Raw genomic sequence first — 15,806 nt, 5'->3', positions numbered from 1 at the left:
ATGGAGGATCCTTTAAAACAATTTAATATTCCAACAATTGTTACAAATTGTTAATTTATGGATATCCGTTGCCTGCACTATTTCTAATTGCCAGATTTAAACAGCAGCTACCACCACTACTACTAAATGTCATCTGGTACTAAAATCCCAGAAAAGAATCAATAATGTCAAATAATGTCAAATGTCTGCCAGTTGTGTAGCTGGATTTTTGTCAAATGTGCCCCCTTCCTCAAAAAGTCTATTTATATTGATTTTTTTTAAGTTTAGAAGGTATTGAAGCAGATAGGAGGTAATTAAAAGCATAAATCTCAAGAAGCCTGTGAAGGTAATTCTCTGCTTTACAAGCAGAGCTGACAAAATGATGAACGCTCCAGTTCCAACATGACAGAAATATTACATGATTACAGGCTACAGGGGCATAATATGCTGAAAGTTATCTTCAAAACCAGCTATTTAACAAAGCCTTTAACAAAAGTTTTTCATTTTCCATTTGAAACAGTTCAACCCATTGCAACATTGATCTGGCTGTGCTCCCTGTGTTCACTTTATTTTCACTAATAATCTGTTTCACGTTAATTGGTTAATGCAAAAGGCAGTAAAAACTGGGGTGGAGATAAGATGGTGGGTAGCGCTGATCTTCCCTCCACACCCTCCAGGCAGAGATAATTGATGGTTCTTTTTGCACTCTGTTTTTAGTATCTCTAACCGAGTGGGCATCAGAGAGCAATCTGCGAAAAAAGAGAGACCCCATATGACTGAGAATTCTTTCCTCTTTTCTTTCCGTTCTCTGATCTGTGTTACCATTTGTAGCGATTCAATTGTGGGCATATCTGTCTACATATTAATTAATTCTTCATTCCTGAGGAAACCAAGCAATCAGCCTTTTCTTTCTATATATAAATTGCATCTCTCAGGCACCATCCACAGGTCAACACACACCTGCACAAATCCCATGTATCTGGCCATGAATTAATAATAATAATAATAATAATAATAATAATAATAATAACAACAACAACAATAATAATAATAATGATAATAATAATAATAAAATAATAATAATAAAATAATAATAATAAAATAATAATAATAATAATAATAATAATAATAATAATAATAATAATAATAATAATAATAGTTGTTGTGGTTAGCTCTGGCCCAGCTCCTGCCCCAAGGACTGTGGATGTGGGGAAGACATCCACATGCTGCAGGCCTGTTTTGCCCCTGGTGGAATCTGATGATGAAGGCTCCTCTGACCAAGAAGACATGAGTGACAGGGAGGAGGAGAGTGTGGCAGACAGCTCAGAAGGAGATCAATTATCTAGCTCCTCCTTGGATTCAGAACAAGAGTTAATGATACAGCCACGCATGCGGAGAGCGATGCATAGGCAACAACTGAGAGATTATTATCAACGAAAATGAGGCCACCTGTGGTTGGGTGGGGCTGTGGTAATTAGTGAGGCTGCTATAAATAGCAGCCTGTGGGTTTGGCCATTGTGGAGGATTATCTAATCATTGTGTTTCGTGACTGCTTTACTGACTTTGACTTTTTGTGTGCTGATTTTTCCCTGCTTGGAAACTAAACCAGAGCAAAGTGTGTTTCACTTTGTGAAAGAAGGACTTTGAATTGCCTCACAGCTGCAAGCTAAGTATCACAGGACTGATAAGGGACTTGTATAAATTACCAGTTTGTTTGGAGACGAGTGCTCTTTGCTATACCAAAAGAGGGCTTAGTTTAAGTGAATTTTCATTATAAAGAACATTGTTTTGAATTTTCAAACGTGTGTGTGTCTGAACTTTGTACCTGTGAATTTTTGGGAGGATTCTACCAGAGAGCCCGACAGAACAAATAATAATGATAATAATAATAATAATAATAATAATAATAATAATAATAATAATAATAAAAAAAAAGACCTTGCCTCTTTCTTTACAAAAATAAAATAACTTTATGGCATCTTCCCCTACCACCCTGCTCTATTCCCCATTGCTCTGAGACTGCATGTGTAATGTGAATACAAATAAAATGGGTGGAAATAATATGATGAGGGTCAAAGAGGTGTAGAGAAAGCAGAACTGAGAGCTATTTTGTCTGCGAGTTGATTAAAGTTTTTATCAAAAAACCCTCTGTTCCAGCCTTACCCCCAGAGAGAGACAATCAGATTCAGAAGCCCATCCGTTAGTCAGTTGAAAGAGAAGGTGGGAAAAGCTGCCTTGCTGACTGATCTGTGGAAATGACAAGGTGGAGTTGCATGCAGCAACCTTGAGGGATTGGAGAAAGTTCAGTTCTGTGTAGTATGGGAGACCCTCTCAAAAAACCCACACAGATAGAATGACTGTCAACAGTTGCCCCTTAAGAGAGACAAACAGAATTAAATTACTGCTGATGCTCAGGTATTGAAGTCTGCTTTGATGACTTCCCAAATTTGGTTTTGCGTTGTAAAAAGAGCCATACTGAAAATGCACTAAATTAAAGCAGCCCCTGCCTCAGAACCCCTTTTATCTGAGGCATCATAGGGGCAATTGTTTTCCAGAGTGTAGGTGTTACTTGATAGGCCCATAAGAAGCCAATTAGCAAAATCTCCAGTATGTTTGAAATTTGAACACAAGGGACATATCTCATAACTGCAGGAAAAATAGGAAACATTTAAAAAGGCCAAGTGTTTTTCCAGACTGTAGTTAACACTGTTTAAATAAGGGCTTCTTTGTTCACTATTCAAATTTCAAGTTTTCTTAATTTCTGTACATTTCATCCAGGGTTTTGGTTTTTTTAAAGCCAGGACTTTCCCCCCCTTCCTATCAATGTTTTGGTAGAAGCAAACTGCAGGGGCACTTGTAGGTCTTTGCACTCTGCCCATTTTCTAGTCAGTTTAATAACTCAATCTATCAGAGAACTTAATCAGCTATTTTTCCATAAACCGATTTCAGTTGCTAATAACTAATAGGAAGAGGATGCACTGCAAAATATATATGGTGGCATAGTATTGCATAAAAAATTCAGAAGGGATGTTTTGCAAAGTGTGCTGGCAGAAGCAAAATGCTTATCAAAATATTAAAGTTGTAACCTCTGGGCTTCGCATATCTGCTTTGAAGTTTTCCCCTGCTGTTTCTATGTGCACAAGCAGGGGCACTAGCAAAAAAAGGAGGTGCCCTTTGAAGGAGTTCAAATAGCCTCAAATCTATTCAGGTTTTGGAGTCAGACAAGTTGATTCACAGCTGAAGGAAAAACAAAATTCACATAATACACTTATAGGAAATCCAATTTTTGCACTCAAAACAAATACAGGAATTAATAACAGTTATATTTATTGATTGGATGGGATTGGATTGGATTGGATTTGTATGCTGCCCCTCTCTGTAGACTCGGGGAAGCTAACAGCAATAATGAAACAACATATAACAAATCTAATATTTAAAATAATTAAAAGACCCTTATTTAAAAAACCGAACATACACACAAACATACCATACATAAATTGTATAGGCCTAGGAGGAAGGGAATATCTCAATTCCCCCATGCTTGACGAGAGAGGTGGGTTTTAAGAAGCTTACGAAAGGCGAGGAAGGTGGGGGCAATTCTGATCTCTGAGGGGAGTTGGTTCCAGAGGGTTTTATTTTTTTTGTTACTGTTGTTAGCCGCCCCGAGTCTACGGAGAGGGGCGGCATATAAATCCAATAAATAAATAAATAAATAAACAACATTGTTTAGTCGACGGGACCCGGAGAAGGCCAACTCTATGGGACCTAACTGGTCGCTGGGATTCGTGCGGCAGAAGGCGGTCCCAGAGATATTCTGGTCCGATGCCATGAAGGGTTTTATTTGGTCATAACCAAAACTTTGAATTGTGACCGGAAACTGATCGGCAACCAATGCAGACTGCGGAGTGTTGGTGTAACATGGGCATACTTAGGGAATCCCATGATAGCTCTCGAAGCTGCATTCTGCATGATCTGAAGTTTCTGAACACTTTTCAGAGGTAGCCCGATGTAGAGAGCGTTACAGTAGTCGAGCCTCAAGGTAATGAGGGCATGGGTGACTGTGAGCAGTGACCCCTGGTCCAAATAGGGCCGCAACTGGTGCACCAGGAGAGCCTGGGCAAAAGCCCCCCTCGCCACAGCTGAAAGATGGTTCTCTAATGTGAGCTGTGGATCGAGGAGGATGTCCAAGTTGCGAACACTCTCTGAGGGGGTCAGTGATTCCCCACCCAGGGTAATGGATGGACAGATGGAATTGTCCTTGGGAGGCAAAACCCACAGGCACTCCATCTTATCAGGGTTGAGTTTGAGTCTGTTGACACCCATCCAGACCCCAACAGCCTCCAGGCACTGGCACATCACTTCCACTGCTTTGCTGACTGGACATGGGGTGGAGATGTAAAGCTGGGTATCAGCTGCGTACTGATGATACCTCACCCTATGCCCTTGGATGATCTCACCCAGCAGTTTCTTGTAGATATTAAATAGCAGGAGAGGACTGACCCCTGAGGCACCCCACAAGGGAGCAACCTAGAAGTCGACCTCTGACCCCCCACTAACACTGACTGCGACTGACTGGAGAGGTAGGAGGAGAACCAATGAAAAACTTTGCCTCCCACTCCCAACCCCTCCAGCCGGCGCAGAAGGGTACCATGGTCAATGGTATCGAAAGCCGCTGAGAGGTCAAGAAGCACCAGGACAGAAGATAAACCTCTGTCCCGGGCCCGCCAGAGATCATCCATCAATGCAACCAAAGCAGTTTCCGTGCTGTAGCCGGGCCTGAATCCTGACTGCTGAGGGCCTAGATAATCGGCTTCTTCCAAGGACCACTGGAGCTGGAGCGCCGCCACCTTCTCAACAACCTTACCCATAAAGGCAAGGTTGGAGACTGGACGATAGTTGTTGAGAATGGTTGGGTCCAGGGAAGGCTTCTTGAGGAGGAGGCGCACAAGTGCCTCCTTGTAGGGAGTTGGAAAGGACCCCCTCCCCAAAGAAGCATTGACAATCTCCTGGACCCAACTCGATGTCACCTGCTGGCCGAGACCAACCAGGAGGGAAACGGATCCAGCAAACAGGTGGGGGAACTCACAGCTCCAATGGCCTTGTCCACTTAATCAGGTGTCACCAAATCAAACTCTTCCCAGACAGGTGGACAAGTACGGACCCCAGTCACCTTGACTGACTTGTTGTCAGTCAGCTCTGTTATCCAATTAGAGTCGAGGTCCGCTTGGATCCGAGTGATTTTATCAGCGAAAAATGTGTTAAAGTCCTTGGCACTACTCTGCAAGGGCTCCCCAACTCCCCCCTGGTTAAGAAGGGAGTGAGTCACCCTAAACAGAGCAGCCGGGTGGGATTCCGCTGATGCAATCAAGACGGCATGATACACGCATCTTGCCACCTTGAGCGCCAAGATGCGTGTCTTAATTTATTTTATTTTATTTATTTATTAAATTTGTATGCCGCCCCTCTCCGCAGACTCGGGGCAGCTCACAACAGTGATAAAAACAAGCTCTTACAAGTGTTCGATCAGATTCGGACTTACTCTTCCTCCATCGCTTCTCCAGACATCTCTTCTGGCATTTCAACTCCCGGAGCTCCTCGTTAAACCATGGAGCTCTACAGGGTCTAGTGCCGTGGAGAGGTTGCAACAGTGCAATCTGGTCAAGAGCCTCTACTGCAGCCTTGTTCCAGGCCTCAGCAAGAGACTCTGCCAAACTGTGGACGAGTGCATCTGGAATAACCCCAAGTGCCTTCTGAAAGCCCTCTGGGTCCATCAGGCATCTGGGGCGGAACAACCTAATTGGTTCTGCCTCCCTGCGGGGAAGGATTGGAGTCAGGAAGTCAAGCCATAGTAGAAAATGGTCTGACCATGACAAAGGCAACACTTCTAAGCCCCTTAGTCTCAGACCATTACTCAATTGCTCAGAGAGGAATACCATGTCGGGTGCGTGCCCCCCCCCTCGTGAGTCAGACCCTGTACTACTTGAGTCAGGTCCATGGCTGTCATGGTGGCCATGAACTCCTGTGCCAGTCCAGAGGTTTCGCCGAATGACGGCAGGTTCAAGTCCCCCAAGACAATAAGTCTGGGGAACCCCACCGCCAGCCCGGCTACCTCTTTGAGTAGCACAGGCAGGGCTTTTGACACGCAGCTGGGAGGCAGGCATGTGAGAAACAAGCCCACCTGAACCCCTAAGTCCAACTTCACCAAGAGGGACTCGCAATCCGCAATCTCTGGAGCAACGAATGTAATGTTAAACATTTAAACAATGTTGGCATATATAAAAAGATACATCCAATAATACCACCTTATAAGGGCTTGGTAAGGCCACACTTTGAATACTGCATTCAGTTTTGGTTGCCACGATACAAAAAAGGATATTGAAACTCTAGAAAGGGTACAGAGAAGAGCAACAAACATGATTTAGCCTGGAGGCTAAAACATATGAAGAATGATTGCAGGAACTGGGTATATCTAGTTTAATGAAAAGAAGGACAAAGGAAACATGATAGCAGTGTTCCAATATCTCAGGGGTTGTCACAAAGAAGAGGGAGTCGGGGTATTCCTCAGAGCAACTGACGATAGAACAAGAAGCAACAGGTGGATACTAAACAAGGAGAGAATTAACTTGGAACTAAGGAGAAATTTCCTTGACAGTTAGAACAATTAATCAATGGAACAGCTTACCTCCAGAACTTGTGAATACTCCAACACTGGAAGTTTTTAAGAAGATGTTGGATAACCATTTGTCTGAACTAGAAGACCTCCAAGGTCCCGCCCAACTCTCTTATCATCAACATCATCATTATTATTACATAATATATTACACATATTATAAAATATGTTGTAATATTATGTTTTTTGTGTCTCTCTGTGTGTATAGCATATTTTTTGCTGATAATGAAAAGGGAGACTACTGTAGATCTATTTCAGGCTTATTTGCCCTCATCAGGTAGCCGTACCCCTACTGGGATTTGAACCTGGACTTCTGCCTTGTAAGGCAGTGGCCTTATCCTCTAGGCTACAGGCTGGCTTCCTGTATCAGATTGTTCCAGGGAAGGGTTATGTGTGCTTTTTTGTCAAGTCACCCTTGACAAAGGAAGGAGCATAGTTAGGAAGGTAAAACCTCTGATCCCAGTGACTGACCCACTTTGGATCCTACAACATAAGTGCACAACTACCAAACTGCATGCAAACTTTCTTTCCTAACATTTTTTACAATTATCCTCATAAAATAGTCCTACAAACACTGTGCTCAGTTAATAATTAGATTGCCCACAGAAATCCTCTTTTTATTTTCTTCACATATAGAGTAGATGCAAGAAATCTATCATGCTTCACTGATTTAGTTGGATTTTCAACCATACCTGACTATTAGACATGGGGACTGGATTTGATAGGTCCTAAATCCTAAATTTTAATTTTAAGAAATAATTCTGAAGAATACCCCTTCTAGTATAGGAGTTTGAAGTTCTTCTTTTATATAAAATATTCCTAAGTTGTTGCAATAGTTCTGTTATTTAGTTATCAGATTTATACATACGTGGTGTTGCCATTACTTTGGAAGTTTTAAATCTAATAATCAGGATATTGATATTTCTAGGTGACAAAATTATTTCATTATATCTTCTAAAAAGCCCAGTTCAAATTGTTAAAGGTCTTCTCTGCATCTAAGAAGATCAAAGCAACTTTCTTTATAGCAAGTTGCTCCAAATATTCCAAAATGTCCAACACCTTCATAACATTGTCCTTTAACTACGTTAAGGGGAAAACCCCCACATTGATTCTCATGAATAAATTATTGCAAGATTATTTTCAGTCTGTCAGCTAGAATCATTGTGAACAACATGTAGTCATTATTCAATAATAACATCAGCCAATAGTTTAAAGCCAAATCTATATTGCCCACTTTCCAGTTCCCTGGCATTTTTCTTTCCTGTAGAGGACAACAAAATTATTCCAAATCTATTCAGATCTAGCCAGTAGTTTAGATTGACTTATTGATTACATAGTCTATTAATGGCCTGTTCATTTAGTCCAAAAATGAAACTGATTAATCTTTTTCAAATCTTTCCCTAATAGTTGCAAATTGTTGTCTTTCATATGTGTACATTATATTTTTATAGTTAGCCAAATCAAGAAATCATCTATAACAATGACCCAATCAGTAATGCTTTTTGAATACATTTTTTTCATTTAGATCAACATCGACTTTAAATAAAATTTTACAGTTGAGAGGTTTTCATCCCCCCCTCAATGTGAACCAGTTTTAAAAGAAATAGCTATTGTTTATTAACAGCAAATCTGAAATATTTATAACAATGAAAATAGATTACTTTCTGTACATAATTTCATGCTTTGATTTGTTGTTCTTTTTCAATTGCGAATACATGTTGTTTCTTTTTCTCAGCCTTGGAGTGAAGCTAAAAGGGCAGATTAATCAAAGGGATAATGGGGAGATATTTTATGTTGTGCATATTTCAAGAGTAGTGGGTGGGAATTGGCTAATTTACATGTCATTATTGAACCTAGTCACAGCTGAGGAAGGCAAGCACCAGGCTGTATACATCATAATATTTGTTAAGGTTTCATCGCTGAATAGTGGGAATAGATTTGATAGCAATGTATTACTAAAAGCACAATAACTCTAGTCTATATCACTATTTCTGAATCAGCTGTAAGTAAAACTGTGTGTCGTTTTAGTGTGCAATGAAGGAAAGGAAAGGGTTGTTGGGTAAAAAAAAAATAACAAGTTACATTAGGATACAAAGAAACATCTCAAAGTGAGGATCAAGAAAAGGTAACTCTTATGTCTGTTTTTCATAACTTTATTTATACGGGTCATTGTATTTTTTTTCAGTGATCCAAATTTTAGGCAGCAGTTTTCTGCCTAACAAATGATTGTTAGGCAGGATTTGTTGATGGATGGGATATGAGAAGAAGTTATCTAGGTTGTATTCAGTAATGGGCAACCAAAATTTTTACTGCCACACTGTGGGTGTGGCTTCTTTTGTGGGTGTGGCTTAATTGTCATGTGACTAGGTAGGTGGGAGTGACTTGAATGATCATCATTGTTGAAGTGAACTGTTAAGTCCTCGATTTGCAACCTTATCAGTGTCTCTTCCTGGGGTGACAATTTGCTTTGTGTTTCCCGCGCTCTCCTTCCTGGGTCCCCACCCCCACCTCAAGCTGGGTAGCTAGGCGAACAGGTGCTTCCAGAAGCATAAATGCTGCTAGCGCTGCTTGAGGTGGCCATGTGAGGCTGGAGGGGAGCCAAGCAGGAGAGAGGGAAGCTCATCTGAGGCCAGGAAGGGGGAAAGAGGAAAAAAGCAAGGAGCGCAGATGCAGCAGTAGCAGCAGGGGGGAAAAGGAGAGCCAAGCCGAGACCAGTAATCCAGGAAGTGACAGCCGCCAATCAGCTGGAGTTGCACACTCATCTTCATTTTCGCCAGTAGAACTGCATTCCACCTCGTCCTGCCTGCTGCCCACCCCTGGTTGTATTATAAGAAAAGGTGCTAAGATAAAAAATATTTATATTTGTCTTGATACAGGGTAAAGGCACTTCTTTCTTTTTTTATAAGGTTCTTACTATTTTTTTCTCTTTTTCTCTTTGTCTTTTTTATGCCTTCTATTTTTAATCCAAAGTGATACTTGTTAATCTACTTGCATTTGCATGCTTTCAAACTGTGAAGTGGGTAGGAGCTGGGGCAAGTAATAGGAGCTCACATGTTTCACAAGTGATACAAGCTCACATAGACTCCGCCCTGAGTCTATGGAGAAGGACAGCATAGAAACCAATCAATCAATCAGTCAGTCAGTCAAATAAATAAATAAATAAAATTGCAAGAAGCCGGGGTATTGAACTCTGCGCTGTCAATTCTCTAGCTGACAATCTCATTGTCTTTAACTGCTGAGCCATCACACTTGAACAAATCTGTACCTATATGTAATCCAACTACCCTGTTTAGTAACCTTGTGCAGTATGACAGTGATGGAAAAATAACTTTGTGACCGGTCCTTGCATTTACAATCCTCACAGGTCTATAAAGCAAAGGAAAGATGAAGTAAGATTATATGCTCAGTTGCAATTTCATTTAATGACTGCTCAGCTCAAAGACCGAGTTGCTAGTCCCAATTGTAGTCACTAAATGAGCACTACCTGTAAAAGAAACTTTTTTCAAGAAGCCAATAAAAATTACTGAAAATCATACAATCTCAGAATAATAGTAGCTAAACTATACTCCATTGAAAATCATTTTAGATAATTTTTGTCATCCCCCCCCAAAAAAACATTACATTTTCAAAATTTAGAGATGAGACAGTTGCTTATTATACTTCCAGTAAAATACGCCAAATTTAAAAACTCTGTTCATTTATAGAATACAGTGATCCCTCAATTTTCGCGATCTCGATCTTCGCGAAACGCTATATCGCGATTTTTCAAAAAATATTAATTAAAAATATTTTCCCACCCGATGACGTCACTCTCTTCCTTTCTCATCTTTCTTTCTCTCTCTCTTTCTCTATCTTGCTTCTTCCTCTCTCACACTCTCTTCCTCCCTCTCTCATCTCTTTCTTTCCTTCTCTCTCTTTCTCTATCTCTCCCCCTCTTGCTCTCGAGCGGTGCGTGGGCGGCGGGGAAGACCCAGGGAAGGTTCCTTCGGCCGCCCAGCAGCTGATCTGCTCGGCAGCGCCGCAGCAGCAAGGAGCCGAAGATCCGGGTTTCCCCTTTGCGTGGGCGGCGGGGAAACCCGGATCTTCGGCTCCTCGCTGCTGCGGCGCTGCTGAGCAGATCAGCTGCTGGGTGGCCGAAGGAACCTTCCCTGGGTCTTCCCCGCCGCCCACGCAAAGGGGAAACCCCGATCTTCGGCTCCTCGCTGCTGCGGCGCTGCCGAGCAGATCAGCTGCTGGGCGGCGCAAGGAACCTTCCCTGGGTCTTCCCAGGTGCGGAAGTAAAAACACCATCTGCGCATGCACGGCCATGGAAAAAAGGGCGCGCATGCGCAGATGGTGTTTTTACTTCCGCACCACTATATCACGAAAAATCGATTATCGCAAGGGGTCTTGGAACGGAACCCTCGCGATAATCAAGGGATCACTGTACTCAATATATGATCATTGTACATTTTCAGTGACCATTAATATTATATGATTGCTTGGGGGAATGAAAGAAAAATAGACAATATAATTAAGGTGGCAGCATCCCAGGATCACATGATCACCATTTGCAACCATTTCCACTGACTTCTGACAAGCAGTCAATGGGAGAAGCTGGATTTGCTTATTAAAATTGGGCACCACTCACTTAACAACCTCATAACTTAGTGGCAGACATTTAGTCCCAATTGTGGTAATAAAAAAAAGACTATCTCTACAGAAGGATTGCAAAAAGAGAGGGAGAGATAAAAGAGAAGCTAATATTTGAACTTACTAGTCACTATGGGGGATAATGGCTAAGAAACAGTACTAATTATATAGTACATAGTATGTAGGTAGTAATATGCAATTTTCAACAATAATGGATCCATATGATGGTCAGACTTTGATTGATCTCCATATTCCATTTTCTAAACATTTATGTGAGTTTTTAATGCTTTGAAAATATGATGATGGTTTTCATTTTCAAGATAATATAGATTTTCTTATCTTTTAAAAAAAATAGCACTGAAGTGTCTGTCAGTTGGATGGCTAGAACAATTTATAGACATACTTATCTTGGAAAGAACCCAGATAAAATTAATAGAATTGTTTATAAATAATCATGGATAGGACCGTACTACGTCTTTATGTAAATGAGATTATAATTAGCTTTAAAACTCTGTGGGATTGAGTCCTTTGAACAGATTTCACAAATGATTGAATGAAGAAAAGAAAAGCCAACAGTAGCTTAATATTAATATTACACTCATCATAACTATTAGTAGAAAGGCTTTTTACGTGAACTCTATATGGAGTAACCTTTTGTGTTAGGTTCACCTCTGCTTATCATGCTGTAGTTTCTTATTCTGCCTTTGGATCTTTAAAGGAGAGTAGGCTATTCTGTGAATGAAGTTACAGTGAAAACACTGAAAGAGATGTGGTTTACACTACCCATCCATATGCTCTAAATTTAATTAGCAGCTGCGCTCAGAGAATTTCAGCATTTAATTTTCAAAGAGACACGTCTCCTGAAGTTGTGTCATCTTTGGAGATAGGATTGTGGAAATTTGGAAACCCTCAAAACAAATGTGGATACAAAAAAAATATGTCTGGATAAAAAATATTCCAAATGGAGAATGTGTTCTATAATTACATTGCTTTATTCATAGAGGTTTACAAAGGGGTTCAGAAGTTTCCTTTGTCTTAAGCCCTCCTGTTTTAACCTATCACTTCTCCAGTCATTGTTTTCCATCCAGAAATAAAACATAGAATAATCCATTCAGCATCTTTTGATTATTGGTGCTAGATCTCTCCATTTGGAAAGACCACAGACAAGGAATCACTGGGTAATGAACAGAAGAATAGAGTCCGAGTGTATAAACAGACATGGCTTCAAATTCATACAGTGATCAGTTGACACTCTTGTAGTTGACCCTACGTTGTGAGATGACATCTCAGCTTCAAGTGCAGGGTTTTGTGCAAGCAGATCTGGTTTAATGAAAAGTGACCAAGGCCGCTATTGACTGATTAGTGGGGAGTTGAGATTGCTTCCCATGTGGCTCTGAAGCCACCTTTAATAATGCTATATTGCTCTGTTCTGTCCTTATAGGTAATGAATGGACCAGGAGAACTCCAATTTATTTCATATCAGTTGTCCTTGACATTTGAAAAGGCAGTAATAGAAAAATATTTTGTTAAAAGCGGCACTCGGGGACTTTTTCCTTTTTTCCTTTCATTTTTATAAAATTCTTCAGAGAAAATATTTTTAGAGCAGTCTACCCCCATCCCCTCTCTTCCTTTGCTGATATATCTATTGGCAGTCGGTTTGCATATGCTATTCACAAAGCATATAGTCTTTTTTTTTACTTTAAAAAGCTAAAAGCAATAACAGTGCCCAGAAATGTGATGGCAGGAATAGAAAAAAAAAAAGCTGAGCCTGAGGGACAAGTTAGAAGAGCTTCCAGACAAATGGTTCCTATAGCTACCACTCAAGAGGATATGCAGCAATTCTGTTTTCTCCTTAATAGAAATAAAACAATGAAAAACATGTTAGAGAAATGTGGAATTGATTCCAATGGAAGACAGAGTTGTCTAAGTGAATATCTTACGTAATTTAATGAACAATGCAGGATGATTGCATAATAAAAGTAGTGTCTGGAAGTATCTCAAGTGTAATTTTTATTATGCAATTCAGGATTCCATCGCTATATTTGGTCAACAAATAGTTATTGCTACTGTCTATCTCTTGCTATTGCAGAGATAGACAAATTCACTATTGCTCCTACATGACCACTGCTTCTTGAACAACAGAAAATTGTATATAACTTTATAGTAACTATAATTAATGGATTAACAGAGTTAGAAGGGACTTTATAGGTCAACTAGTCCAACCCCTGTTGCCGCCCAAGCAGGAGACCCTACACCATTTCTGACAAATGGCAGTCCAATCACTTCCGTATCAGTCATTCCTTTTTCACCCTTTGGGAAATTCCAATCTAAAATAACGGCAGCTTAATTTTAAGCAAAAAACAAAGCCGTGTTTCTGTTATGATGTTCCGCTTCTAAAGATGAAGGTTCTGAACAGAATTATATAATATATAAGTACTGTATATAATACTCTAGTACAATTTCATTTCAATAATTCTTCCTCCGTGCAATTTTAAAGGAAAAAGGGAAAAAAAATCATACCTATCATTAAAGTATGACCAGACTTTGGTGGCACACATATAGAAATACAATAAACAAGATATTTATTGTTTCATGTAATTTGCTGCTAAGAATAATGCCATGGCTAACATGCATTAGGAATACAGCCTTTTGTCGACTTGTGTCAAATTGAAAGCCAGGCATTAGCCCAAGCATGAAAGCTTTCTTCAGCATCTCTGCTAGACTCCAAACTCTTTAGGGTGCTGTTAACACTATGTTGCTGTAGAAAGGGTGACTGAATTAGTCTGAGTGCAAGTAGGTGCCACAGAACAGCCACTCTGGGACCTCGTGTAATAAGGCAACCTGGCCACCTGGGTGTAAGTCAAACAGATGGAATGAAAAGGAAGATGCACATCTGTGCTCAGTAACAATCCTTGCAACATGTAAGTAACTTATCCTCAGAATCAGTGCAAGTAAAACATCCATTAAGATTCAACAGTTAAATTAAGAAGCAAATAACACCAAACACATTTTCTATTCTTAAAAAAAGAAAATACTGTATTTCTGTAGGACCAATCATGTTCTCTATGTAACTTTAAGTAAAGTTAAAATTATATGTGTACATGCAAACACATAATAATCTATTTTATCACCAAAATATGGACCACAATAAAGATAGCTAAAACTATTAAAAGGTTTTCAACTCTCTTGGTATACAAAGCAGGAGGGAAACTGCTTAATCAATTGGAGTTTAAGTGCTAGTAATTCTAAACTTGTTTATCCAAAAAGAAATCTCTCTGAGTTTATTAAGGCTGACTTTCTAGCAAGCAAATATTATAAAGGCTCTTTAATAAGAATCATTTGCCTAAACCATCTTGGAAGTATATAGTACTTATAATTCCACTAAACTATCCAAATGTAATATAGATTTTATTCACTGTTGTGTAAGAACATCTGGATTGTTTATATAATAGAAAAGGAGGCTTTATGCCTCCATGTTTTCAAAAAAGTTTTTTAAAAAGTAATATGAGAAGCAAGCGTAATATTGCACATAGGACAGGACACCTATCTTTAAATAAAATAAAAACTAGTGTACAGGACTAGTAATAGACACAGACCCTCACAAACAAGCAAGTGTGCTTTCATAAAGTCTGGTACAAATAAGTAGACTATAATCTTATGCAAACTCACAGTGATTTCAATAGAATTGTATTTTGATTGTGGGTAAAATTGGGCCCTTCCTTAATTATCAGATAAATATTTCCAAATCTAATTTCATTTAAGTTCCTGTAACTTCTCTACTACAACTGTAGTAGAGAATAAGACAAAAACTAATAAGGGGGTAGCTCTTTTTGCTGTGATCCATGAAAATACATATACGTAGATCAATAAGATCTCAGTTAAAGTTTGAAAAGTGTTTTGTGAAATCCTGGAACAATATTAATAATGAAGCACTACTAACTTTTCTTAGGTAAAAGAATGCAGCACCTCTTATTGGAAGTTATATAACTTTTTTTTCCCCACCTTTTCATCTGTAAGTGATATAAAGTATGAATTTTGAGCCTGATTTGTTCTCCTTTGTAGAGCCAGGCTGAGGCCCATTACAAAGGAAGTAAACATGCCAAGAAGGTCAAAGCACTAGAAGCAACGAAAACTAGACCAAAAGCAAGTGCTTCCAAGAACAGCGCAATGGCTAACATGAACGGCTCTGCTACGCCGGTCCCGGCCAACATCTCTAACAAAGCAGGTCAATGAAATTTTCATTTTATACATTCTTTGCTTCTCCTTGATTTACGCGAGATTTTTGTCTAGATGCTCTCTATCTATTTCAGTGCCAATATTTGTAATAACACTGTATAAGGCTCTTCTTTCTGAAATAGAAAGTGATTGTTAAAACTGGTGGGTCAGATTTCCAATTGTAGAAAGTAATATTCTTCTGTGGAAGAATATTACTTTGTTTGTTTGGTTTTCGGAAACAGCAAAACCAAACAACAGACAAAATAAACCAGCAAGCTATGAGTAGCTATGGGTGGAGGTAGATGAAGGA

At 39.6% G+C, this 15,806-nt stretch overlaps 1 protein-coding gene across 14 annotated transcripts in view; it reads left to right on the top strand.

Annotated features, from left to right (window-relative positions):
• The window catches only part of ZNF385B (zinc finger protein 385B), a 263,645-nt gene that overhangs the window by 219,928 nt on the left and 27,911 nt on the right, over window positions 1–15,806 (top strand). For all 14 annotated transcript variants that reach the window (XM_070731861.1, XM_070731863.1, XM_070731864.1 and 11 more), the window contains one exon: window positions 15,344–15,506. In XM_070731861.1, the coding sequence (XP_070587962.1) occupies window positions 15,344–15,506 (163 nt within the window). The remainder of the gene's footprint in view (window positions 1–15,343; window positions 15,507–15,806) is intronic.

The sequence above is a fragment of the Erythrolamprus reginae genome, chromosome 1 (assembly GCF_031021105.1).
Source record: "Erythrolamprus reginae isolate rEryReg1 chromosome 1, rEryReg1.hap1, whole genome shotgun sequence".
NCBI classification, from domain to species: domain Eukaryota; kingdom Metazoa; phylum Chordata; class Lepidosauria; order Squamata; family Dipsadidae; genus Erythrolamprus; species Erythrolamprus reginae.
This window is presented reverse-complemented; position numbering and strand designations above follow the sequence as displayed.